This window comes from Haliotis rufescens, unplaced genomic scaffold, assembly GCF_023055435.1.
Source record: "Haliotis rufescens isolate VD_foot unplaced genomic scaffold, xgHalRufe1.0.p SCAF_17, whole genome shotgun sequence".
Classification (NCBI taxonomy): domain Eukaryota; kingdom Metazoa; phylum Mollusca; class Gastropoda; order Lepetellida; family Haliotidae; genus Haliotis; species Haliotis rufescens.
In genome coordinates this window covers 11484346-11510604 of record NW_025963857.1, presented here as the reverse complement: position 1 = coordinate 11510604, position 26259 = coordinate 11484346, and the positions used below count along the sequence as shown (strand labels likewise).

The 26259-nt window shown below is 37.2% G+C and overlaps 2 protein-coding genes across 4 annotated transcripts in view; one reads left to right on the top strand and one right to left on the bottom strand.

Moving 5' to 3' along the window:
- The window catches only part of LOC124113025 (VPS9 domain-containing protein 1-like), a 64588-nt gene extending 60503 nt beyond the window's left edge, over window positions 1-4085 (bottom strand). Inside the window, exon 1 of the mRNA XM_048397543.1 lies at window positions 3959-4085. The gene's annotated coding sequence lies outside the window, so the exon portion shown is untranslated. The remainder of the gene's footprint in view (window positions 1-3958) is intronic.
- LOC124136952 (apoptotic chromatin condensation inducer in the nucleus-like) overlaps window positions 1-26259 on the top strand; it is a 59473-nt gene that overhangs the window by 15633 nt on the left and 17581 nt on the right. The window contains exons 1-4 of one of the 3 annotated variants that reach the window (XM_046522436.2): window positions 4102-4301; window positions 9742-9933; window positions 11025-11166; window positions 25754-26036. In XM_046522436.2, the coding sequence (XP_046378392.2) occupies window positions 9894-9933; window positions 11025-11166; window positions 25754-26036 (465 nt within the window). In that variant the 5' untranslated portion in view covers window positions 4102-4301; window positions 9742-9893. Of the gene's footprint in view, window positions 1-4101; window positions 4302-9741; window positions 9934-11024; window positions 11167-25753; window positions 26037-26259 lie in introns of those variants that run through there. The other 2 variants (XM_046514701.2, XM_046506906.2) reach the window with 2 other exon arrangements.

The window sequence follows — 26259 nt, the reverse complement described above, 5'->3', positions numbered from 1 at the left end:
TGTCACACAGCTGTTGGGTAACAATTTAACGCACATGCTGAGTCATAACAGCTGGTAAAACGAACTAAATGAGGGAATGACACCGGAAAGTGGCGGAGGTGCTGTCTGTTTTTACAATAATAACATGCAGACCTCAGAAGGGACCATAATGTCACAGATAAAAAAGAGTTGTTTTTTGTACCCCTCATAAACTTTGTATCAGCACATGCCAGAATTAGCCGTATATTAGCGTAAGTTGGATTTGTATTCTGGGGATTTATCTAGGATGCTAAACCAAGTGCCCTTAGCTGGCAAATTGGGGGTAAATAATATTTTGGGATTTTTAAAAGTTCCTATTTTTGTAAGTTCAGAGGTAATTTAACATTGCATTCAACAGAGTAATGTGAATCTAAGTATTTTAGCCTCTTCATATTTGTTGGTCTTGTTATCATCGAAACACAAGTTACCTTTACAAAGTCATGACATTTGTTTTTGTTTTTTTATAATTTATTATTTTTGTTGCATTTTACATAAGTTGAGCATACATATTAGACTTGTCACTATATTTTCTAAAATAGTAAATGACAGCTTGACCAAAACTTATTAAACATGTTAACATTCGAATTCAAAGTTGCTGCATATTTAGTTAAGTTGTAATAGTCGGAAAGCTCCCGTTGGATGTCTTTGAAATCTGGCTTTTTATGTTGTATTCTTTTATTGAATATGTAATATTTTAATATAATTGTCATTATGTGACATTTGTTAACTAAAGTAACACAAATATGAAAATTTCCTGCAGACTTTAGACCGAAAATTGGCCTCGGAGCAGATAAACCTGTGTGTACATTACCTTAATGGTTTAGCCAAAAATATTGCATAAGTTCAGAGAGATGAGTTTTGTTAAATGTCGTACTGATGGCAATTTCAATTCCTAACATTGATTAATTGTTTTCAAGGCTTTTGTACAAGTTTGTGACTGAAACTAATTTATCTAAATTTACAGTCAACAGGATTTCAGTCTCCTAATCACACTCTTGAAGCCTACATCATCATTCTCTTAACCTTACAGTCTGTGCAAACAAACTAGACTACCAGTCCGAACTTGGCTATCAGAACCAATTTTAGTAGAATTTTGTGTTATTATGTGGACTTTTATTGGTTGAGCTTACTAAGCCAAACAGAATATTACCAGACTCAGGCTTCGGACTTGTGGCTATAGTCACAGACTGCTTTGTTTAATAGAACAATTTAAGCCCTCCGTGTGATAAGGAAACCTACTTGCTCTGAATACAAATGTTCGTTTAATATGTCCCAGTCTGGAAGATTACACCATACTGGTATATCATGTTCCTCGCAGTTGCCATTGAGGAAAGGTGATCACTTACAAATGAACTGCTCTAGCTAAGCTGCAGCTACATCCACTGTCTAAAGAAACTGAGTGTCTTGTAAAACACTGGAATCAATAGCATTTCAATGGCAGCCAGCTCCGGAGAACGTAACAGTCTGATACTAGACTCACTGAAAGAATCATCACCTGGTTCTCGTCCTCGGAAGAAATGTATTGTGTTTTGGCCAGGTGCTAGAAGTCTGAATGAAGAAGGAAATTTTCACAGCATATTTGCCGTATAAAGTGCCCTTCTCCAATAAGTGCCCCCTTGCCTTACTGTTAGACCTTTCTGTAAGTAATGTTTATAACCAACCCTACAAAGACCGAAAATTTATAGAACAGTCCATATGTTCTGGTGCATTTTCTTCACTTTTTGCAGAACACAGCACAGCATAAAGGGTATGTAATTGCCTTGTAACTATTTGCGAAAAGTATTAGATTCAGGGTTGTTTGAACCAAGTTTGTTTACTACTGCTCAATCTCTGAAAACAAAATTGACTTGTTTTGATCAGCTGTCCCCCTTGTCAATTTTCTAGAAGCCCAGGACACTTATTATGGTGATTATGTAATGTAATTTATGGGTACAAGATGGACTTAAAAATAGTAGATCAGTATATTATTCGTCATTAGTCTGGCTGTTGGGAAAAATGATTTGAAAATAACCTACCAAGTCTCATTGAAAACAATACAGGTTTTTCTCTTTGATGTTTTGATTCAATGGTGTAAAATTATTATGAACACGTATTTATGTAAATTTAAGTTACATGCTCGAAATAGATGCAGTAATTGCCTGCTTCCATAAAACTATGCACTACGTGTAATTCGACGTTTTGGTTCCTGTTAGTGTTCAAGTATTACACACACGTTCAAGAGTTGTTAGTCAACTAACCATGAACCCTAATAGCTTTCTAGGTTATTTCAGTGTTGCATAAATAATTTTTTATGCATTTTTTTACTTTCTGACTCAATGTGTGACAGTAACGTCATCAAGTCCTTGATAGCTACACATTATATAATTTTATTTGTGTTCATTATTCTTGGAATGACAGTGATATATGTGAGGTTGGTACATGCCCTGGTGCACAAGGACATGATAATCATGGTAATGTGGAATAAAATGGCTCTCACAATGTAGCATGTGTGATCCTTGCGTAGTATTTTCATACTTTTCCTCTCCAGATGTTTTGGACAATATATACATGTATTATGTTTTCCTGATTCCTTTAATCTCCATCCCAGTGTTTTATTAATTTCGTTACAACAATAGGACAATTATCAGCGTAAGAAACAGTTTTCATCCACTAGTCCTTATAATGATAACATATAGCAAAACTCTTTAAAATGGCAATTTTCTGCTAGTCCTTATGATACCTTTACCATTGGGCAGTTTGGCAAGGACTATTAGGACTAGTGCCAATTTCTAACCCTGATTATTTGTGAAATTATGATATAGGAGAAATGCTATTGAGTTGTATGAATAGTTGAGAACCTATTGCCACTTAAGTGTAGCCTATGTCTTGAAGAAATCAGATTTAATTTGATCACGTTACACTTGTGTCCTTAAGTTATACTTTAGATGTTTCTCTATTAGTTCCTACAGATACTGTGACGTATCACTCAATTTAAAGAACCATACTTTAGCAGAAGATCCGATTGCAGAGCCTCATAAGACAGTAATATTGAAACCTCATATTGTTTGGTCTGTGACGATTTCCACAGTCAAATTGATTTCTTTCCGTCAGAATAAAAAATACATGAACCAGTTCTGTACTACCAGCAGTGTAAATGTCAAATGTAACACTATCCTGTTTATTTGAGGAGGGAACAATTATTGATTTTCCTGATTTAGCAGCATGAGTTTACAGTGTCCCAATGTTCCAAACAGTCTCATAGCTATTCAAATAGCTCCCTAAAGCAATTCTTGTCATAAATAGATGAACTGTAGTATTCCTCAGTGGGTCATATCGACAGTAAACAGCACACAGATTATGGTTGTGTATTTCAGATCCTGTTATACTGAGACGTGTTAGATCCTACCATGTGACCTCGGTACGATAAATAGATTTAGTGGATGGATATTTTGTCAAAAGTTGATATGGTCTGCCCTGTGTTAGGTCTTTGGTGTTTTACTGTAGCAGTCATGCATAAATGATGTTTGTTGATACAGGTAACTTACACAGGTGGAAATGTGTTACACCTATTGGCTAAATACATGATTTCATAACTAAGTGTAACATTTCACGAGTCAAAAATTAACTTCTAATTTTTTTGACAGAAGGCTGATAATGTATATGAGACAACTGCATCTCAACATGTTAAATATCGAGTAAAATAATGAAAGGGATACGATCTAATCAATTGTAAGAAATTGATGTGCGTTTTGAACCACACATACAAGTGGAAACTTAAGAATCCCACAATTGCCACACAAGTAGGTGCATGTGACAAAACATGATTGGGTGGACCAATGATCACGCAGATAAGCCAACAGATTGTAACCTGAAGTACATAAGCTTGTTATTGCATGAGTGAAGATCACCTGCTGTGTGTGATATGAACATGACCTATCAGTGCAGTTCAATAGTAACTTACCAGGCCTCAAAACTTGCGCAGATTGGCACCAGGAATCAGAGTTTTTGATGGAAAGGGTAGCAGCCGACAGTTGAAAGTGGGATTTGCTTATGGCGAGCCGCCCACCTGTAATCCGACACCCCGATCTTTTACACAGCTGCATTGCACATTGATGTATCTTAAAGGTCAATCCAGCTAGTTCTGAAGCTGCATCATACATCTATTGCGAGCATTACCTGACAATAGGAGGTCCTGGTCTATGTTGGATGAATAATGGATTCATTGTGTTGACATGCTTACTGTGGGAACAGGCATGGTTGTTGAAATATGCCTATCCATTCACAGCTTTGACTGACGACACGAGGTGGGTACAAATACAGTGAATATTTATTTCCATCATTTGTTCCTTCAAAACATGTCCATGTATGCATTATAATTGGTTAGGGTTTGGAATATGCACACTTAAAGATAGCTGTCAGTTTCTGGTGATGAGTAATTGTATGAGAAAGGGACGATGATTTATGCATATATTGTAATAGCTTTTATCACAAAGGAAACCCTTCATGTGACAAAATCTGTGGATCCGTGGAAAATTCTCATCCACAAGTTTAGTAGGTTTGCTTTTGAAATCTACTTGGGTAGGTTAGGATGGTTAATATTTCTTTATCTTGGTGATTGTGTATTGTGGCTGCAGAGTTCCGTTGCTCATGCTGTCAACCACTGGTTTGCTGGGCCTGGATTTTACTGGTAGCCATGATATTGTAGGAATGTTTCCCACTCTTGCATAACACAACATTAACTCACTTTTAGATTAATGCTAAATATGTTCCTTTTGTACACCGAAGTGCACATTTGTGCAGGTTGGATTTTGAATATATCATTAATGGATTCTAATTCAGTTGGTAAGAAATATTGTTGATGTCAAAAGATGCCCTGTGTTCAAGTTTCATTTGGTGTAGGTATTCAACATACATGTATACAGACTGAAGTATTTCCTGCCAAACATGAATTGTCTTATATAACCAGTGACCAGTTGTTGCAATAGGGTATGGTCGTCTTGATTTACAATGAACTCAGTACAGTAGGTGCTTTGTTTTTTCTTTAGTGTTTTAGAAATGACATTTGAAGAAGTTAAGAAGTTTGTGATCTGTTATTCCCAGGAAGTACTTTGCTGGAGACATGACCAATTTTGAAAAGAATATTTTAGGCCTTTTTTATGCAACAGTTGGTCAATGTCCTAGAATATGAACTGATCTGAATCACTGCTTCATTTCAGTTTGTTTGTTTGTTGTTTAATGCCGCACTCAGCAATATTCCAGCTATATGATGGCGGTCTGTAAATAATCAAGTCTGGACCAGACAATCCAGTGGTTGACAACATGAGCATCGATCCACCCAATTGGGATCAATCACATGCATCAACCAAGTCAGCGAGCCTGACCACACGATCCTGTTTGCCACCTCTTATGACAAGCAGAGTAGCTTTTTACAGCAAACATGGGTTGCTGAAGGCCTATTCTACCCCGGATCTTCATTTCAAGTCTACTTTACGGAGGCATGGTTAAAGGAATTACAGCCACTACACATTGTTGATTCATCTTGTATGCTGTCAATGTATATTGTATACCTTATTCTGTAACATGCACCATGTGCCATGTTTTCTCACTTGAAACATATAAATTGTTAAATTTTTGGTTCTTTCATACTTTCAACAATTCAGTAAGAATTATTTTGGGTAAATAATCCAAATCCACATTTATGTGACATATATAGGCATTTTCATCTACTAATATACATTTAATGTAAAAAAAGATATAATTGTAAGGCCACAAAAAAACTATAAGGCATTTCATCTTATGTGTGTCGGAGAGGAGTAATGTGTTGGGAGGTTGTTCAATGCAACTGTGTACATTAACAATGGACTGATGTGATTCACATCAAGCATGAGTGGTAAATGGTGTTTTTATCAAGTAAAGAAATAAGTAAACATGAATAGTGATTTTCTTTGTAGGTCCCTGGGGGTGATTAAATTATGTTTGGTAGTGAGTTGGACAGGGATGAAATCTCATGAGCACTTAATCGAATATTTTGGCCTTTGTCTCAATATACGGCTTTTCGTTCAGTAATAAAACAAAACAAAATTTCGCATAGTTTAACAATAAAATGTTGTATAGAAGCAAAGTGAGATAAGGGGAAATGGGGTTTCAAGTCACGTCAAAGATTATTGCACTTAACTGGCAACCTGAACGTGTGTGGCTACTTGTACTAGTCCTGACTCATGCTGAATTTATGGTGCTAGCCCACGAGATAATACCATGCTGCTGTTTAACATGAATACCCTACTCAGACAAAGTATACTGACTCTGAGCCGACCAGTCCTTGTTTTAACCCCTTAATACTGAGCGCTAAGCAGGGTAACAACATGTCTTGTAGTGTGTCGCAGGGGCCAGGGATCAAACTCCAAACCTTCCTCTCATTCCGGACGGCCACTCTTCCACTAGACCACGGAGGCGGTCCTGGAACCAAAGCCGTTAATGTATTTTGTTCTAATTACTGAAAGATGAAACTATGTTCATTTTCTTCCAAGCTTTGGGCTGCTATGCAGTTCCTGATATCCAGAAGACAGTAATGTTCGTGATTGCTTTTGATCCCTGCTGTAGATACCACTCTGCCTGGTCTCACTCCTTGTAATGACCAGTAAAGACGATACCCGTGAAGATTTGGGTGAGAATAGGTCTTTAGCAACCAATGCTTGTCGTAATATGCAACTAACTTGATCGGGTGGTCAGATTCGCTGACTTGGTTGATGCATGTCATTGTATCCTAATTCTGTGAATCAATGCTCATGATATCTATCACTGTATTGTCTGGTCCAGACTTGATTATTAATAATATCTTTATGCTCCAAAGTGACCATATCACTAGTTCTTCCTCAGGCATTGATGATAGCACATGGAGCCGTACAACCAATGTAAACAAAGGATAAATAAGCAAATGGAAATAGTTTTTCACATTTTAGGACATTTTCTCCATAAAACTTAGCCATTTTAGGACATGTTTTAAATGAGAACATTATATAAAAATGAAACCGATGAGAACATGTTTATTGTTGAATGGACTGTAAGATGTGACAAATCGGCACATTTCTCTGGCCTGTGGCGGAGGTACGAGGCTGACCGCAAGGTGTCAGAGGTCAGCATCACCAACCCTTGAGGTTTTCTGTGGTAAGGGACCATCTAAACATGTAGGTTGTGACAAGGACCCCTTGACTTACATACAAGGAAGTTATGGGTGACCCAGTAGTCAAGTTCACTGCAATTTGCTGTGCTGAGTTGCATCTCTTAGATATATGAGGAATCTATGATCGTGAGTTGGAATCCAAAATCATGTGATTATGTTTCTTGGGTGTCAACACCATGCTTGTTGGTTTCTCCAAAATGGTAAACATCCAAGACCTTAAGGCTTTCCTTCCTCATCAAGCTGGAATGCTGTGATATAACTAAAGAACTTGGTATTAATCCACAACACACTTGTGCGCACGATATATACACTTCTGAAATATTCTTAACTGAAACACTATTATGGTCCATCATTGAATCCGGGAAGGGGAAGTTGGAGATTTTCAAATCCTAGATCTGCTTGATCTGCCTGGAATTGGTTTTGATTAGACATATGTCTTATATATAGAATACTAAACGAGCTCCCGCGTAATACCAATTTTATGAAACGAGTGAATAGTTGTGGTATCTGACAAGCGAAAGCGAGTTAGATACCACAACTATTCATGGGTTTCATAAAATTGGTTTTACATGGGAGCGAGTTTAGTATTTTATTTATTACTTGCCATTTATAACGTTTTTAGAATTATACTGTTGAGTATGAATAGGCTGACACCTACACGATCCACGGCATAGTCCAATTGAGTTTAACAGAATAATACTTCAAACACGTCAAAAGTTGAAACGTATGAATTTAATACCATACAACGGTCCACCTTTAGAATTCACAAAATTATTGTATGGCCAAGACTATCGCAACTAACAATCTTTAACAGACTAACGACTGTCGTTGCGCTACAATACGATCGCCCTGTGGAACGGGCCTTGAACCTCAAAGTTTACAATAACGTCACAATACCCGATGACGTAATTTGTGGAATTTTGTTGCAAGATCTATCGGCGAAACAATGCCATTGGACGTCAGCCTAGCAACAAGGTTGCTGGGGTCATCAAGTGTGCATAAGCTCCTCTCAGTGATCTATCAACTCCACACGCAATGTCGTTGAATAAGCCAAGGGATGTTGAGAGCTTTCAATATTTGTTCGTGAAACGTGTTCCGAGAGTACAAAAGTACGCGTTTTGGTATTACACAATGTGTAATACAGCTGTATGTTTATCAAACGGGTGATCTCCTCACAGGCAAGTAATAAAAAGGGATATGTTATGAGAACAGTCATGTTTGGTATGGTGGTTCAGTTGGCTTAACCTCCAGGTAATGCATCTAGAACATACATTGAATTTGAAGGTAACATTGTCAAATGAACAGAGTCAGCCAACAATGACAAAATAGACCAATATTGTAACAGACAATTATTATTAATTGAGCCAAATTTCTTTATACCAATACTGGAAGGTTGATGCCCTTCAGTTTCCTTCTTACAGTTTACAAGGAAGGCAAAATTAATATGTTCAGATAAATATTCATTTGGATGATTCTTGTCATTATTCCTTTGAATATTACATTGATTCCTTACATCTAGCAGACCATAAAACTTTACCGATCTATATTTTATATAGCATTTTAGGATCCTAACATACACACTTTCCTCATTGATGTCCGAAGTTATCAGTAGATATGACAAAAAGACATTGCAATCATGTGACTACTGTTATTACAATGCACAGAAATCAAATGTTTCTAATATTTGTAAATAAAAGAACTTGGGTGAAACTTTTCTTTGTAAATGGTATTTATTTCTTTGCTAATCAATTTAAATATTTATGCACTGGAATTATTATTTTTCAGTTACTTTGGAATTTTAATTCCTACAAATTGCTTAAAAATGGCTGTGAATGTCATTTCATTACACTTCAGTCAGTTCCTTTTAATTCAATACCTTATCCGTTGAATAACAATAGCACTTACCAGTAAGGAAGAGAATTTATGGATGGGAAACTTCTTTATTATGAGGAACACAATGTTTCTGAGTATATAAATTCTCTTCCTTATGTGTGTCACTTCTAAATGCCTTTTGAAGACTTCACTTACCAGTAGTTCAGACAACAGCACTAATAATAATATGCAGTAAGTAGTTGTATCCTCAGAAATTAGTTGTGGGTTTGTTTGATACAACTACCCTACCGTTCAACAGGAATAATAGCAAGAACATTATGAAAGTATGACTATGTCCACTTATTGTTCCATCCAAATTTGTCAAGATAGAATTTCCTATCATGCATACGAAACGGGTGTGGAGCATGTATTAAACACTACGCCTATTTTTATTTAATCGACATAATGTTTATTAATTTCAAGTAAAAACAAAGATCACATGAAACATTGAACCCTGAGAATTGCGCCTTTCTTTTTTTAAAAAAAAAAACCCACTGACTTGGTTTTGTTGCAATATATTGCGACAAATCATTTTATTCTAACCTCGGGGCTTTTTTCATCAAACTATCCGATTCATGTGCAGTTTGTAGATCCTTCACAAGCTATGTCACTGAAAGTATCAAACACTTGTTCGCCATTCTTCTGGGTCTGTCGAAAACTGGTTGTGTTTATCGGTGGATGTTTCATTTCAGAAGAAAAGAAACACCGTGAAGAAAGTACAACAGCTGACGAATCTTCAGCAGACGAAACCCATTTGGCAGGTAAACCGGAAGTAATCTCTCCGGATGTGACGTCGAAAGAGGTCAAGGCCGTTGGGAACGCACCTGCCGCGTCTGAGACAGCCATGGGCAGAAAGCGGAGTTTATCAAAATCTTCAGACAAAAGTAAGCATATAAAGCTTTTAGTACATTTGACTGGCTAGCAACAAGTAGTAAATGGCTTGTTCATGTTGTATCTTCGTTCTTTGAAGAAGTCGGCTTGTGCCTGTGTTCGGCTTGCTTGTGTCACGTGTTTATGTGCTAGACAATAACTGGAGCCCCCTTCGTGCATAATGGCCGATCGCTATTTGCCCGTCAAAGTTGTCAGTCACGCACGTGACAGTAAGCACACTTCCAGAGGCACATTTATGCACTTATTACATTTGAGAACCGAGTACTGGTTATGCTTAGGTCGTATTGTCTTTGATGTTCAGTGTTTTATTTTCACAATTTGCCTTTGTGAAATTGTGCGAACGTTGCATGTCTGAGAATTTGGAAGAATGTTCGTCATCCATCCGTCCATTTTCGTATGGCAAACACTTGACTTCAGATTGTTTAATAATCAGTGCATATTCATCGAGCATCTATTGCAAAACTCAATTATGTAAATATGGAAATTAATTATAATTTTGGGAATTAGTTTTAGTGACGTGAATATAGGTTTATCAAGAAATCATTCAAAAACTACAATCACTAGACCATTTTGATTAGTCTCAGCTATGACGGTTAAACTGGATTAGTAAAATCATAATATCATCTGGTTCTTTTGCCCCAGCTTCGTTATTGATATATAAAACATTTCATATTGCTGAAACGAAATGGATGTATTAAGCACCCAAATAAAAACTTGTCCAGTTTGTGACATATTTCTCAGTTTCATGTTACTTTGAAAAGAGACAGAAAAAACATAAAATGTTCACTTCAAAGTCATTGTAGTTTTATATGAAATGTCTGAAGAAGTGAAGGAAATATATTGTTCCAACAAGATCATGGAAGCTTTGCAAAATATATTTTAACTTGTTATGCTGTTTTTCACTCTTTAGAATGATATTTTTACAAGAAAAAACAGGGCAGTACGAACAAAGTAGTCTACTGGAAGTGGGTAATACTTCCCTGCTTCCCTGTAAAGCAATAAAAAGTATTAAATACACATAATTCATCTTAATAAATGTTAATGATTAGAATGTCATCAAGTTACTTCACAATTTGTTTTGCAGATGAAAAGGCACTTAAGGTACAGAAAGATGCAGATTCCAATGGAAAGAATGCTGACATGAAAAAGGCGAGAAAATCTCGATCGAGGTCCAGGTCAGGATCTGAAGAAAGATCAAGATCGCGATCCAGATCGTTATCTTCTAGGTAAAATGATTTGAAAACTCATTCTCTGGAATCATTTAAGTACTGAAAGCATGCTACAAATCATTAAGTAAAGGATTGATTTATAATCTTCACAAAATGTAAAACCTATGTTCCGACCATTGATTTGCCCTGTATTTAATATGCTTTAGACATTTGAGCCTCTTACAGGACAGTTTAAACAGATGTTTTGGAATACAAAATTTACAATCAACCACTTGTTTCTGTTTTCACCTATTATCACCTTGATCAAAACCTTAACTGTCACATGTTAGGCTAATGGATGTAAGGACTAAAGTTGCTTATTTGGGTTTTGAGTGTTGAGAGGAAAGAAAAGCCTTGATTTATGATTTGTATCATGCATTGAAATAACAGTGAACCAGTCAAAGCAGTGGAGATTTTCCACCTTGTTTAATTAAGACCTGGTGCATTTTATTTGTGTATTTCAAACTCTAGATAAAATGTACAGCATAACCTTGTGAATATCAGATTGGTGGTGTTTTTGCAGATCATATCTTATGTGGTCTTGACATTTGGGACAGGGTTAAATAGTGAAATTCTAAACTTTTAAAATTATTGGATTTGTTCTTTTAGATATTCATGTGCATGTTATCTGCACACTCTGGAAATACAAATCAATTTGCAACAGTATTGTTGACGAAAGCTGGTCAAGAAATGAATCAAACTACCTTTGACTAAGTTTCAGTCAAAGCTCTTGACCCGAGTGAACTTCTTTACTTCTGGTCATAGTCATTTGAAATATTTGTTCACATAACACCTGTAAAAGATCAGTTATGACATTGCTTGTGTTTAAACCTGGTTATGCTGTATATTTTCTAGAGTTACAATTAAAGCAAACGTAAGTGGCTTATGGGTGCAGAATGGGTTGGATTCAAGTTTCTGCTTATGGCTACAAATGGTAGTTGCAAACATTCTTGTATTTGACATGATATGTAACCCATATAGGTTAATTTGATGGTTTCAACGAAACAAAGATAGCTTTAATGTGCTAAAGAATTAGGTTTGGTGTTATTGGTCCGTTCAGACAGGGTGCAAAACATAGATTGGATTATAACTGATATACAGTTGCAATAATTGGTTGTTCAATCACTTGTTCATTCAAACAATGCTTCTTTGTGTTATAATTGTGAATCGCAAAATGAACTGATTTTCCTGGCATGTGTGGAATTTAATATATGCCCTGATTTCAGTTGTTGTCCAGTTGGCTTACATACTTAATCATCACATGTAACTGAAACTATTGTTTCATTTTCAAGTGACATTGTGAAAACTTGACATGTACATTTAGAACATTCATAGCTTTTCATGGCTTATTTTAAAAGTGCATATAGAAAGGATTTTAGGGGCCAATCCACAAAGCCATCTTGGTGCTATGATGACTAAATTTTGTACTTGAGCATAGATTTATGATAGTCTTAATGCTGAGATTACTTTGTTGAATGGGGCCCAGGAAGAATGTTACCAAATGAAATGCCAAATCCAATTTTATTTTGATTACATTTAATAGATGCTTCCATTTATGTGTTACCATGTTACTTTTTCACGTGTTTACTAGTCTGTTATTGATGTTTTTATCATTTAATGGTTCCAAATGTTCAAGGTACTTTGATGTTTGGTAACAACTTAGTTTGGTTGTAAGCGTGTTGAACAATCTTATTTCATTATTGTTCTTAGAAATAGTTCTGCTGCAGTTAGAAAGCAATTTGAATAATTCTTGAAAACTTTCTTTGAAAGTGTGCCAATGTCCTCTTTCATGGACTATACATTTCGGCCAGTGTTTCTTGATAAAGACAGTCCATTTTGTTCCATTTTGTTCCATGGGTCTGTTGAGAAACCTTTTTGAACAAACATGGAGAAGAACATTGGGTTATGATAATAACTTTCTGCCAGCTGCTTCATGGTAATTGTATTTATTTGACAGGACTCTGTTGTGCATTGCAGTTTTGTTTACATCTTGTGAATATTGTCATATGGTCAGAAATAGTTGGTTTGACTAATTAGCAGTGTTTCATTCGTTTATTAATTAAACAAGAACAAGAGAAAGACTGTCAGGGGTTCCTGACTAGATTCAGTCCTTTATTTGTTTCTCCGATTTTCCATGAATGGCTCATTGGTCACACTGACTATCTTTGACAAACCAAATCATTGATATAAATATTTGATCATACATTGTGTAAGATATTCATCCTTGAAAACTGGACCCAGTTGCTTGAAATCAGCAGTCATTGTACATGGCCCATTTGCCTTCTTGCATCACTTGTAGCTGACATTGTAATCTTCACTTTCACCTGAAGGCATTTCGCTGTTTGTCCTCATGTACTAGATATGTAGTCAGCCATCTTAGTATCATCATTGTCATAAATTTGGAATTCACAGAATAAATTTATTCAATGCTATATTTGGACTGTTTGTTTTCCTTTCACTATTGGAAGTGAATCCAGTCAGCACAACTTTCTCTTGTTCTTGTTGAGGTGTAGTGGCTTGCTTGATAGGTGGTTAAACTTGCAAAATTGTCTCATAATGGTGTTAAATTGTGGCTCATAGCATCTTATTCAAAATCATGCCTAAGCATCAAAGTAATATCAATAAATCCAAGAATTTTATTTCCAAGTCAAAGTTTCCATTTATTTCGAGCACAAATATATTAGATTCTCCTTTTTAATTGTTACTTCCAAGTGTTTTGAAATACAATTAGTACTTGCCATTCACAAACTGAATAATGTTCCCTGGATATAAGCTTTGTGATTGCATTCAGCTGAGACAATTGTCAAGTTTGTCACACCTCAAGTGTAAGTGGCAACACCTCGGTGAGTTGGCAGTCAAGACATCAGGTTTTTATTGACTGGCATCACCATGTCGAGGATGTACCATGGCATCCAGCCAGAATGTTTCCATTGTGTGGAGATGTTCCTTTGTGGATAAGGTCAGTTAGACATCACCACAGATTTACTTGTCCAAGACTTATGAAACTTTACAGGGCCTAGTTTTGGACAGTTGCCCTATTATCCTACAGGTATATAAGTTTGGACCCCTTGTTGCTCTGGGGTAGCTCCAAATTTCTCAAAATTGAAAATATGCAACCCTCATGCCCCCTGGTTCCCTTACCTTTTGGACACACCCTCCCTGGCAATGTAACTAAATACGCATATTGTCGGAAAGCGCATGTTAAATCTCCAATAGTAAGTAGCTCTGGGGATAAAATTTGGACATTTGCCTGACCATAGGGGTGTTTAAAATGAGATTTGGTTTGTAGTGCAGGGATTCCTCATTGAAAACACAGCTGAAGGAAATGCAAAACTTGCAGGCTATTAACACGTATGATGTAACAACTTTGGTTACATTGCAATTATGAGCTATAATGAAGTCGTCATCGGTAATTTAAGAAATGTTCTTTTCGGTCAGCAGTGAGGTTTTGCTTTGCTATTGTTTTTATGACTCCAAAATATAGAATTGTCTTTCAACATACTTTTTTTTATCGTTTGGTGATATTCAAGAAGGCCTCCCATTAAGATCATGTGTCTGCTAGCTAAGAACTCTACAGTGGAACACAGGTGATGATTGGACAAGGATGGTGATATGTCATTGTTTTGGCCAATCACAGAAAGTGAATGAAGGACACACTCCAGAATGAACATTGAAAATGCTGTAGTCAAGGTAACTGCAGTATCTCGCCCTTGCGTTGTTAACCCCTGCCACAGTGTTCAGGTTACATGTGGTGAGGGTTGATTGCACCATGTCATAACCATGTCTTGAAATTTGTTGACAGCACATGTGATTGGGCTGAATGTCTTCACTACATTTTTGTATGATTTTTTTGTAATTTCATATCCCAAGTGTGATACGTTTTTTGCAGCATTTTGTAAGAATCTACACTAATGCCAAACTCTTGGGCCTTCACAGAACACTGCAATCGTTTTGCCCAATATTGCGAAAAGAATTGTAAGAGTTCTCTCACTTTGCCAGCTTCATTGCTGCCATGGCTTGATGGCCACTTGGACATGAGAAATACCTTGGTTGTGACTTCCCCTAACACACATATAATGTTAAAGTCTTTTTATCGCCTGCACTTGTATATGACAGATATTGGGGATGTGATATTAAATCACATGCACACGTACATAATACAAAAAATGTTCAAATTACATATTTGATGAGAGACAGGTGGCAGTGTGACAAACTTGTTGAGTTGTTAAAGTGATAAAACTACTTTGGCTGTGACAGAACGTGTATTACAAATGTATGTGATAGCATACATGAAGACTTGAACACTACAGCTGTAGTTCGTTATCTAAGGCTATGGTTTGACTATTGAAATGAGAATTGACTTGAAAACATTTGTCAACACTTTGAAAATAACAGGTCTTGCTTTTATGATACTTAAAGCATTCTCTGGTTTTCTTTACCAAGATGTTTATGGGCACATTATAGTTTGACAATATGTGTCTGACAATATGAGTCTATACCTGGCTTTTAGATGGGTGGACGAACTGCTTGACAGATCGTACTTGCATGAAACATTAAAAATAATTGCACATGTCAACCATTACTTGTAGAAATTTAATAGGTGCCAGCTTGCACATAAAGAATTCAAATTCAGACTAAAACATGTTAAGGCTGCTGGATATTTTCTGTCATAATAAGCACCAGTTGGTATATACTGAGACTTCAAATTTAGCTACTAGTCCGAACCCTGAGTCTTGTAATAATATTTCAGGTCAAGTAAGATCTGCTCTCTATTGCACGTACTAAGACATCAAAAATCTACTGAAAATTATGCCACAATACAAATTTGGACTGATCACAATTTCATTAAAATCAGATCTAAGTTTTCGCTGCCGCTAAACAAAGATCTGAGGACATCCCCTTACTGGTCACGTCAGAACGACCTTTCGCAAACTTTGACCGACTACTGAAACGAATAACAAGAAGTCAATATCAGCCAATGAGAAAGCAGCTTTTCTCCTGGCTTTATGGCACTTGTTTCAACCTGGTGACTTCCATTTCAGACTTTGCTTGAAAAATATGTTGACACAGTTCTCAATTAAAATGTTGAAAACGGAACAAATGAACATTCTGGAATGTCTATTATATGGTTGTGATTGTACGGCAGTGCTTCCCAGGTACTGTGCAACGCTTCCTTCGCTCAAATGTGTATTCCATGGAAGCGAGAGATTGACGATAACGTAACTGTCATTCGGAATACCCTGTTTAATTTATTCGAGGTTGCATGATTAGAAAACACAATCCAACTGTCACTGTCATGATCTGATGTCTTCAGGTCTTTGTTTAGCGATAGCAAGGAACTTATATCTGATTTTAATGAGATTGGTCGGACCACATACTGTGTTCTTCATATATCTTTAGTCCACAAAATCCAAATGCTCTGCTTGATATTGGTTGTTAAATTTTGCCTTAGCAATATTTGAGCCATGGCGGCGAACTGTAAATAAACGACAATCCGGTGATTGATATGAGCAATAATCCACCTGCGCTGACACTCAGCATGAGAAATTGACACTAGTCCTGTAGTCCTTGCCAAACCCAATAGATATCATAAGGACTACCGGTTGTAGAAATATGCCTTTAAGGGTTTTGCTATATGTTGTCATTATGAGGACTAGTGGACTACAAATGTTAGTTTCTACCACTGGTCACACCATCAACCAAGTCACCGAGCTGACAAGCATAGTTGATGGAGAAGGGGAGTAAACAATGGTAAAAGTCTGCTTTTATGACAGGTGAAAGACAGCACTCAGGCATGGTATTTCTGCAGACCTGTTACAAGTACAAACACATTTGTCCTAACTTCATGATTTAACTACAGACTGTTACCAAAAGTATTTCTACAAGATGGCTGTCACAGTGATAACCTCTCACTACTTCAGTAGCACAACAGACTGAAGTTGTAAATTGTACAAATAAATACCAGAGGTACCTCACTTCAGCATTTTGCTATGCTTTCATTTGGACTCAGGACCTGCCTTATTTGCAAGGGTAGACTGGTGTAGAGGGATCTGATGTATGTATGGGGGCGGTCGGGTAGCCTAGTGGTTAAAGCGTTCGCTCGTCACGCCGAAGCCCCGGGTTCAATTCCTGACATGGGTACAGTGTGTGAAGCCCATTTCTGGTGTCCCCCGCCGTGATATTGCTAAAAGTGGCGTAAAACCAATCTCACTAACCCACTGATGTATGTATGAGTGTATGAAGACCAATTACTCCAAAAACAGCACGGATCAAATCCACTCAGCAATGGATGCCTTGCACTCTTCGCTGAAGCAGAAGTTTGAGTTTCCTCCATACATTTTCAATAATGTTAATATCTGGGCTCTGGGCTGACCACATCATTGTTGGAATATTATTTCTGTATCCACCTGTTTATGAATCTTGATGTGTGAGGTATTTTGGTTCATCCTCCATTTTTGTTGATTTGACTTACCATAGTCGACGAAATAAGCGCCCAGGGCGCTCTCAAAATTAGAAATGGGGGGCTCTTATTGGAATGTTATTTTGGTGAAAAAAACGAGTTGAAAGATAAATTTTGTTGTTTATGCTGACAGTCTGAAATGTTTATGTACGACAGATATATTTTTCCAGAATTAAATGCCCATAATTAAGGGTGCATATAACACACGAGTGCGTATTATACGCGAATAAATAAGTCTTGTGTACATTTATCAATCGGAAGGGGTGCTAACTGGGATTGCTCACTAGCCAATATCTTAGCGAATGTCGCTGTGGGCGCTTATTACGTCGAATACGGTATTGACATTTGCGATTGACTTATTACATTTCTATCGTCCAAGTCATGGTTGTATATACCAATTTTTCTGTCAAAATCACTGCCAAAGTACCTCTACTACCGTCTGTGTGACACTTTAAAGCAATGTTGGTTTTGGATCAGCCTGCACACCAAATTATCTTCATCCTTTTGCCAAAGATGCACCATTTTGTTTTTACCTCTCATCTGAAAAAAAATAACCCTTTCCCAATGAATTTCAACCATCTTGTGCAGTGGCACCATTCCCATATATTTATCTGATTTTGTGTGGATCTTTATAATATTTAACTCTTTTTTTCTAATCATGAAACCTTAAAGTCTCTTGACAGGTCTGAGATAATTTGACCTGTGCATCAAAGATAATAGTTAGGTCAAGTTAAAAAGTTTGTTGTTTTACAAGCTGTAGAACTCTCCATATCCCTGAGAGTCACTCTTTCTGGATCTGCCACTTCAAAGGTGTGTTTTCCAGCGATTCACAGGTTTTAGGAATTATGCCACTGCAGATTGTTTCATCTCAACATTTCTGCAATTTTAGGGCCACTAACTTTGTCAGTTGATAATTATTTGTTTCTCCTGTGTGCTATTTCTTTCTTTACGGTGCCATCATAAAACAGACAACATATTAACAAAGGGGGAAATGTAACCAGTGTCCTGCGCATGAACATAGGAGGCTAGTCCCACAAGTATACAATGCAAAATATTCAGGTGAAAATGTATCATTTATCTTTAATTGAGAATTCAAAATAGTGAAGAGTGACGAATCCCATCAAGCAGTCATCTTGTGGAAACACTTTTGGGTGTTGTTGATAGAACTACTATTGGATCAGGGCAAATAGTTTTATTTGATCTGTTGACATCAAGTTTACACACTCTGAAAGTGTTCTTGCCAAAACAAGTCGTTTTGTTTGAATGGCTCAACCTCTTGTCATGATCAGGTAGTGAAAAGGATTCACCATCATTCTAAGTCAGCTGAAAAGCATCCTCCATATGGGAAGTTGATATTCATGAAATGATCCTAGTAAGGAGTATATAAACTTGGGGGTGGTCGGGTAGCGTCATGGTTAAAGCGTTTGCTCATCTCATTGAAGGCTGGGGTTTGATTCCCAACATGGGTAGAGCAGATGCCAACCATTACAATATGGGTGGTATCATTAGAATATTTCAAACCAAATTTTGTCAATACAATTGTGTGAAATGAATTACAAGTTTTGTTTATCTCGCTTCACATTACAGAGTCACTTACAATCTATTAATAATCAGTAATTATTCCTTGTGATGGGAAAGAACAGATTTTGAGTTCGGATAAAATTCAATGCAGATAATTTATTTTCATCAAAGCCATCCAGTGAGTTATTGCTAAGAATGTCACTATTATTTTTTTAATAGTTAGTTATGTTAGATGCCGAGTATCCCAGATACCTCCACACAAAATGTTAGTATCCCTTGCCCATGTGAAGTCAACGTATGGTGTCCTCCGCCGTGGTATTGCTGGAATATTGATGAAATAGCGTAATACCGTGCTGACTCTTGAGTCGACATGAAGTAAAGTGTCTTCGCTCACGTTTCATCCTGTCCGTGTACATATTTATTTGGTCTTTAGTTGAATTGTTCATCAATGCTGTGGTCCATTGTCATGATTGTGGTACTTGCCTATAATACAACACACATCACTGGGTAGAGCAATCTTGACATTCATTACCAGTTTTCAGTTTCCAAGCTTATGAAGCATTAGATTTGCATTAGGTCATCAATTTTTCAAGTTGTATTGGAGCAGTTTGTGACAAACTGATATTGTATCAGTCGATGTTGCCCTGATACTTGGTTTTAGAGACTTTTGTTATGTATACATTGGAATCTGATGAATATCCTTTAGTAAACACTTTCATCGCATAAAAGTTTCACGAGAATATCATGTCATGTCGGAAATAATTTGTGATATATTCATGATATATTTATGAAAGTTTGCAGACACACACATTGACCAAGAGATGTGATCTGGCATTAAATTTTAAATATTGTCCCTTGGAAATAAGATCAAAATTCAAATTCCGGTAGGACTTACACCGAGGTTGCACACATCTTGATCTACAAGGTATCAAGTTCTTCCCGTGGGATTAAGGATATCAATTCTCAGTATTAATCATGTTAAGATCTTCATACACATGGAAGATCAACTGTAGATGAGAGAATCGTCATGAAATTCTGAATCCATACTGATAAAAGAATGTCTCTGGGCATATTTAGGATGATTTGACTGTTTCCATGGAGATTAGTTCAAATTAGGGCTGCAACGATACAGGAAGGTCGCAATACGATACGCATCTCGATATTCTGGTCACGATAAGATACATATCTTAAAGCATGTCAAGATTAAACCTTTCATGATTTTGGAACAGTCAAAATTATTTTATAATAACAAGACTGAAGTTGTTCAGCTTCAAAGTGGAACTTTCCTTCAAAACAATTCAAAGTTCAAACACCAGAAAATAATTAATGTACAACTTCAAAGAATTTTGATGCAATGGTCGAAGAAATTGTATCTGAAATTATTGTTTTATCAGAAATAATATATTCCAATATCGTGTTACCTTAGTTGCAGCTTTTACTATCTATCCATCTATCTATCTATCTATCTATCTATCTATCTATCTATCTATAAAATAATAAGAACCACAAGCGTAAGATTTTGGTACTGGGGATTGCTGTTGCAGGATAATTTTACGTATGGAACAATTTGACCAGTCACCCTAGGGACTTCCTGTGCTACATGTATTTCGATTGCGAAACGTTATGTTGACATATATTAGTCAAATTGCCACAAATATGACTTTTAACGAGTCAAAGTATTGTATTTTTAATATATGTATCCATTCTCTAGCAACGAAAGTTCGTTTCAATGCTTCAAAAGCGGTAATCTGACCGTGGTTGCTGTATCTCTTCACACACGATTTCACCTAACTTAATGAAAACAATATTAAATTAAATTTTGAATAAAATTAATAAAATATATTGCAAACATAAGTCCAGATATACAATGAACACGTTTTAATAACAAGATAGTATAATATTTGTATTGAATTGCGTACTTCAGTTTGGATTTGCTGACTGGTATTTTCGGTGTTATGTGCTTGCGGTGATCAGCTGATAATGTTTATTGAGATGGGGAAAAACATCTGTCGGTGTAATACCTAAGCTTATTAAAAATGTAAGTACGTTTTTGGGAGCCATGCGATAGAGCGCGCTACAACCAATTAAAAGGCACAATAGCGAGGAAACCCTGTACTTGAGATTTGCGTTCCTTATCGTGGCGTATCGATAAATGGGCCCACGTTTATCGTATACCATTCGTGGGTCAAGTATCGCGATGCACAGGAATATCGGTGTATCGTTTCACCCTTAGTTCAAATACAGTGGGTAAAAGGATTGACTTTTCTCTCTAAATATCAATGCAATCCCCTGGAATATATCTTTATGAAACTGCATGATACTGCAATGTAATGCATCAATAATGTTTTGCATTCATCTCTTTTGAGTGTTTCTGACTGATTTTTCTCTATTAAATGATATCTGTTTTTTACAAGTATGACGGGATTGTCGAGATAAAGGTGCCTTGTCCTGTTGTATGTAGGTGCAGTAATGTGAAACACATCCTGGGTCAGAGGGTATGGTGTTCATCTTCCCCTGTTGCAGCTCACACTGTTCAAGCTTGGGTTGGTTATAACAGTGTACACGACCCACTTACCAAAGTTTGCATTGATGTGTGTGAATTGAATAGTGATAAGAGACATTTTCATGCAGTGAATGGTGATCTGCCGTAAACATTGTTCAGTCAGCCATACATTTATGTGTGTCCACCTGCTGTGAAGAACATGTTGTTATATATGTTGAAAGCAAAAGTAATTTACATGTTTACTACTTCAAATCGTTTGCATCCTTGTAATAGCGTTGAATTTGCAAGTCCATAATTGTGATGGACCAAAACACCAGTTTACCAGCTTGAAGGTATGGTATGACACATCCTGTCTGCTTGGACAGCATCAGAAATTGGCACAAGACCTGTAGTCCTTGCCAAACTGCCCAAATGGGGCAAAATGGCAGGTAACCATGTTCTGAAATGCAGATGGTCAAGGTCAATACCGGTGTTGGGATCACATTGTGCTTCCAACATGTATACAGGGTGGTGGAGTAGCCAACTGATTAAAGCTTAGCTCGTCCCACCGAAGACCCGGGTTTGTTTCCCCACATGGGTACAATGTGTAAAGCCAATTTCTGGCGTCCCCTGCCATGGTATTGCTGGAATATTGCTAAACGCACTGTAAGACCATACTCACTCACTCACTCACCCACCCACCCACCCACCCACCCACCCACCCACTCACCCACCCACTCACTCACTCACTCACTCACTCACTCACCCGAACATGTATACAGGGAATATGTGCCGGCATGCGCTCATAAACTCAACATTCCTGTTATTTCTTTATAAATATACTACTAAAAAGAACTTAAAGAACACTTGATTCTTTCATATTTCTATAGTTAATCTTTCATACACACATTTCCTGTCAAATTTGATTGGTAAGTATTAACATACATTTTCTGTCTCCTGTTTCAGAGACTCAGTTTATAATGCATTTATTATTATTATTACCTTTTTACAAACGTGACATCACAAGTACCTCAGACAATGGTATTGTTACTTCACAACCCTTGCTGGGAATAGATATAGACTTTGCACAACAAATTTTAAGTCACCAATATGAACCAATGCAGTTTACAATCCTAGACTGAAAGTCTAATTGTCAAATATACGGTGAATTCCCATTTGGTCGCACAGAAAGGCAACACGTAATGACCCTAATGTTAAAAGTGCACTGAGTTGGGGGTCCCTAGGTTCAAATACCATACAAGACTTCAAGGACCCCAGGCCCCCCTTAATTTTGAAAACTGGAACCGATGGTGATACCGGTACCCATCGGGAATGGGTGAGTGAGTGAGTTAAAATTTATCTTTGCATCAGCATTATTTCAGCCAAGTAGCTGTGTGTACAAGTGCGTCACGAATACATTACCATATTTTCTTGAGTGTGGTGAACATTTATTTAAAAAACCAACAACACAGCTGTGTAGAAGTGGGTGCGCATAATGAGTTTTGATGTTCCTTCTTCACCACCAACACCGACCCCACCACCACACACACGCATGCACGTGCCGATGCCAATACATTACCGTGAGCACGTAACACTGGAAATACGCAATAAAAACTTGTATTGACACTGTCTGGTTATAAAAAGTGTTCACTGTATATCTGGACTTCTGTTTGTAACCTATTTCATTCATTTTATTCAAAATTTCATTAAATATTGTTTAAAAAATCCAGAATGGGTCCCCAGAAACAAATGGTTGGGAATAATGTGTGACTTGGCTAAATTTTGTCATTTTATCCAGATTGTCAGACAAGCTATGATACACTTATTGCCCGGACAATGTTCATTGATTTTGATGGTGTCATAATAGAGGTGGAATATTGCCAACCAGCAAATTACAACATTCATGCATTCTCTCACTGATGTGGATCAACAGCTTTGATCGATACCATCATTCAGTGGCAGTCATTCTGGACAGTGTGTGTCACTTGTGAAGATCCTATTCAGCAACCCATGCTTGTCTTAAAAAGCGACTGCTTGTCGTTAGAGGCCACTACCAGGATCAGGTGGTCAGGCTTGCTGACAAGTACATTCTACCTGTATGTGAACATCTCTAAGCATATTAATGACCTGTCATGACACCACACTTGTGTGTGGTTTGTTTTATGCAGTCCTCGGTACTGTTCTTATCTTGCACCTGATAGTGCACAGATAAGCAATATTTGATCTGCAAGATTTGTTTCTGGCTGTGCTTTAGGCAGGTACAACATGGGTGTTTTTAATAAAGGACATGCTTGTTGTAAGAGGCAACTAAGGGGATCGGGGGTCAGGCTCGCTGACTTGGTTGATGCATGTCATAATATCCCATTTGCGTGGTTCGATGCTCATGATGTCAATCACTGGATTGTCTGGTGCCGTCTACAGACCGCCGTCATATAGCTGGAATATTGCTGAGTGCGGGGTTAAACAACAATCAAACAAATCTATGAAGGACACACATTGGAAGAACAAGTTCTTAAACATACTGTGTTGCTTTACATATTAATGAGAACATTGAACCCAGCTTATGTTTCAAGCCTCAAGTGAATGATTGTCTTGACACAGCGATGTGGGGTAATAAGAAAATATTCAATTTCGGCTTGTCTCTTCTTTCTGGTTTGTAGTGTTTCCTTTTTACGAGAAACAGTCCATCTGAGCAGCCACATCTTAGACAGGTTAAGGTCGTCTTTGTAAGTGTTGGGTGGTGTTTGGGGCTGGAATTGTCAGTCCAGGCACATAGCTGCAGTTTCTTCAGGTCTTGTTGATCACTTTCTGCATCAAGTCTGTAGGATCCCAGCAAAATAGCATTACTCTGTTGAGTGGGACACCAGTGCCATCAGTAAAGTTTGGACAATGTATGGTGAAACAAAACAGCAATTTGACTGATTTTGAAAATACTTGTCATGAGTGATTGAATGAGTTTGGTTTAACGTCACATGAGAGCTTTCGGATTTCAGTTATTTCATAGCTTTTCCGCCTAATGTGAGAGGAAAGGTTAAAGTGATGTTGATTTTAAAGTACTGTCTGAAATGCTAGAAAATTTGACTGATTTTGAAAATACTTGTCATGAGTGATGGAATGAGTTTGGTTTAACGTCACATGAGAGCTTTCGGATTTTCAGTTATTTCATAGCTTTTCCGCCTAATGTCAGAGGAAAGGTTAAAGTGATGTTGATTTTAAAGTACTGTCTGAAATGCTAGAAAATGCTTCTTGCCCATGAAAACAAGGTAGACTGTTGCTATTGAAATATCAAGTAACTACCAATCTACCTACCTGTGGTTTGAAGTATTTCAGTCACAAGGAGTCCTATCGCCCATCTTACAGTAGACAAATTTGAACAAAAACAGCATGTTCAGATTTATTCTAAGTCCAATGTACGTGTGACTCCGTTATAAACATAAAAATGCAGTCTGTGCAAAAGCACAGGCCAGTGTGAAGTCATCACCTTGTGATTGGTGTTGGGTAATTACCTCAGGCTATAGGCATGACAACACACGACTATTTTGTAAGTTTATCATCATTTTTTCTGTAAAGGTACGTTTTCAGGCTAATCACAGTGTCAGCTAGATTAGGTACATTTGTGTTATTTTGAAATGCTATTTTATAAGCCCTATCATTCATATTTATTAATTTATAAAGCCAGAAAAGCATTTTTCTAGCATTTCCAACAGTACTTTAGATTATATATGCCACTTTATAAGTTGATTTAATGTTTTTGTTGTGATCTCGTCATTCCCTCATGACTGAATGAAGCTCCTTCATCAGTGATTTGTTTTTCTTTATTTTGTCCCCACATTACTATTAAATAATATTATCATTTATGTTGTGTACTGCTGTGTAAAGCGATAAGCTCCAAAATGAAGTAAACATTTGATAGCTGAAACTTCAAGGTCATATCTCAAGGTCATATGATTGACTGCAGGTAATATGGTGACAGGTATGAAACATCATAACCACCTGCACATACTTTTAGTTTTAGAAAAATCCTTTGGATGATCTTAGTTTTATTTCTGTGTGCATCTTAAGTTTGTTGATAAAGACATCAATGTACCCTAGACACTAGTCTGAAATTTGACTCTCTTTAATGTTGCTGATATTTCTTGCAGTCCTCCTAGAAAACGTGGAGGTCGTAGACGTCAAACAAAGAAGGCAGACTCACCTCCTTCCAAGTCCCTAACCAGATCGTCCCTACGCCGTGCTCACAAGAAATCTCCCACCCCATCGCCATCAGCATCATCAGCTTCAGATGAGTCCTCACCAGAAGAAACTCCAGTCAAAAGCAGCAGAGGCAAAGGTCGGGGAAGGGGAAGAGGTAAAGGTCGTACAAGCAGGAGAGGAAGGCCAAGGACAATCTCAGGCTCCAGGTCTCCATCTCCTTCACCTTCAAAGGTAAATCGCACTAGTCATGACAGTTCCTGTTAGGTATCAGATGTAGTTGTCCAAGGCTTTCTAATATTTAGTGATCCTTTTAGGGACATAGTGGAGAAGAATTTTCGAGCTTCAAGCTTATGGTTAATAGGGTTATTCTCTGGCGTTGAAGTATATGTTAGGCTATACATTTTGTATTTCGATTGGCTGAAGAGACTTTGTCTTGGTCAGCCCATTGTACTGA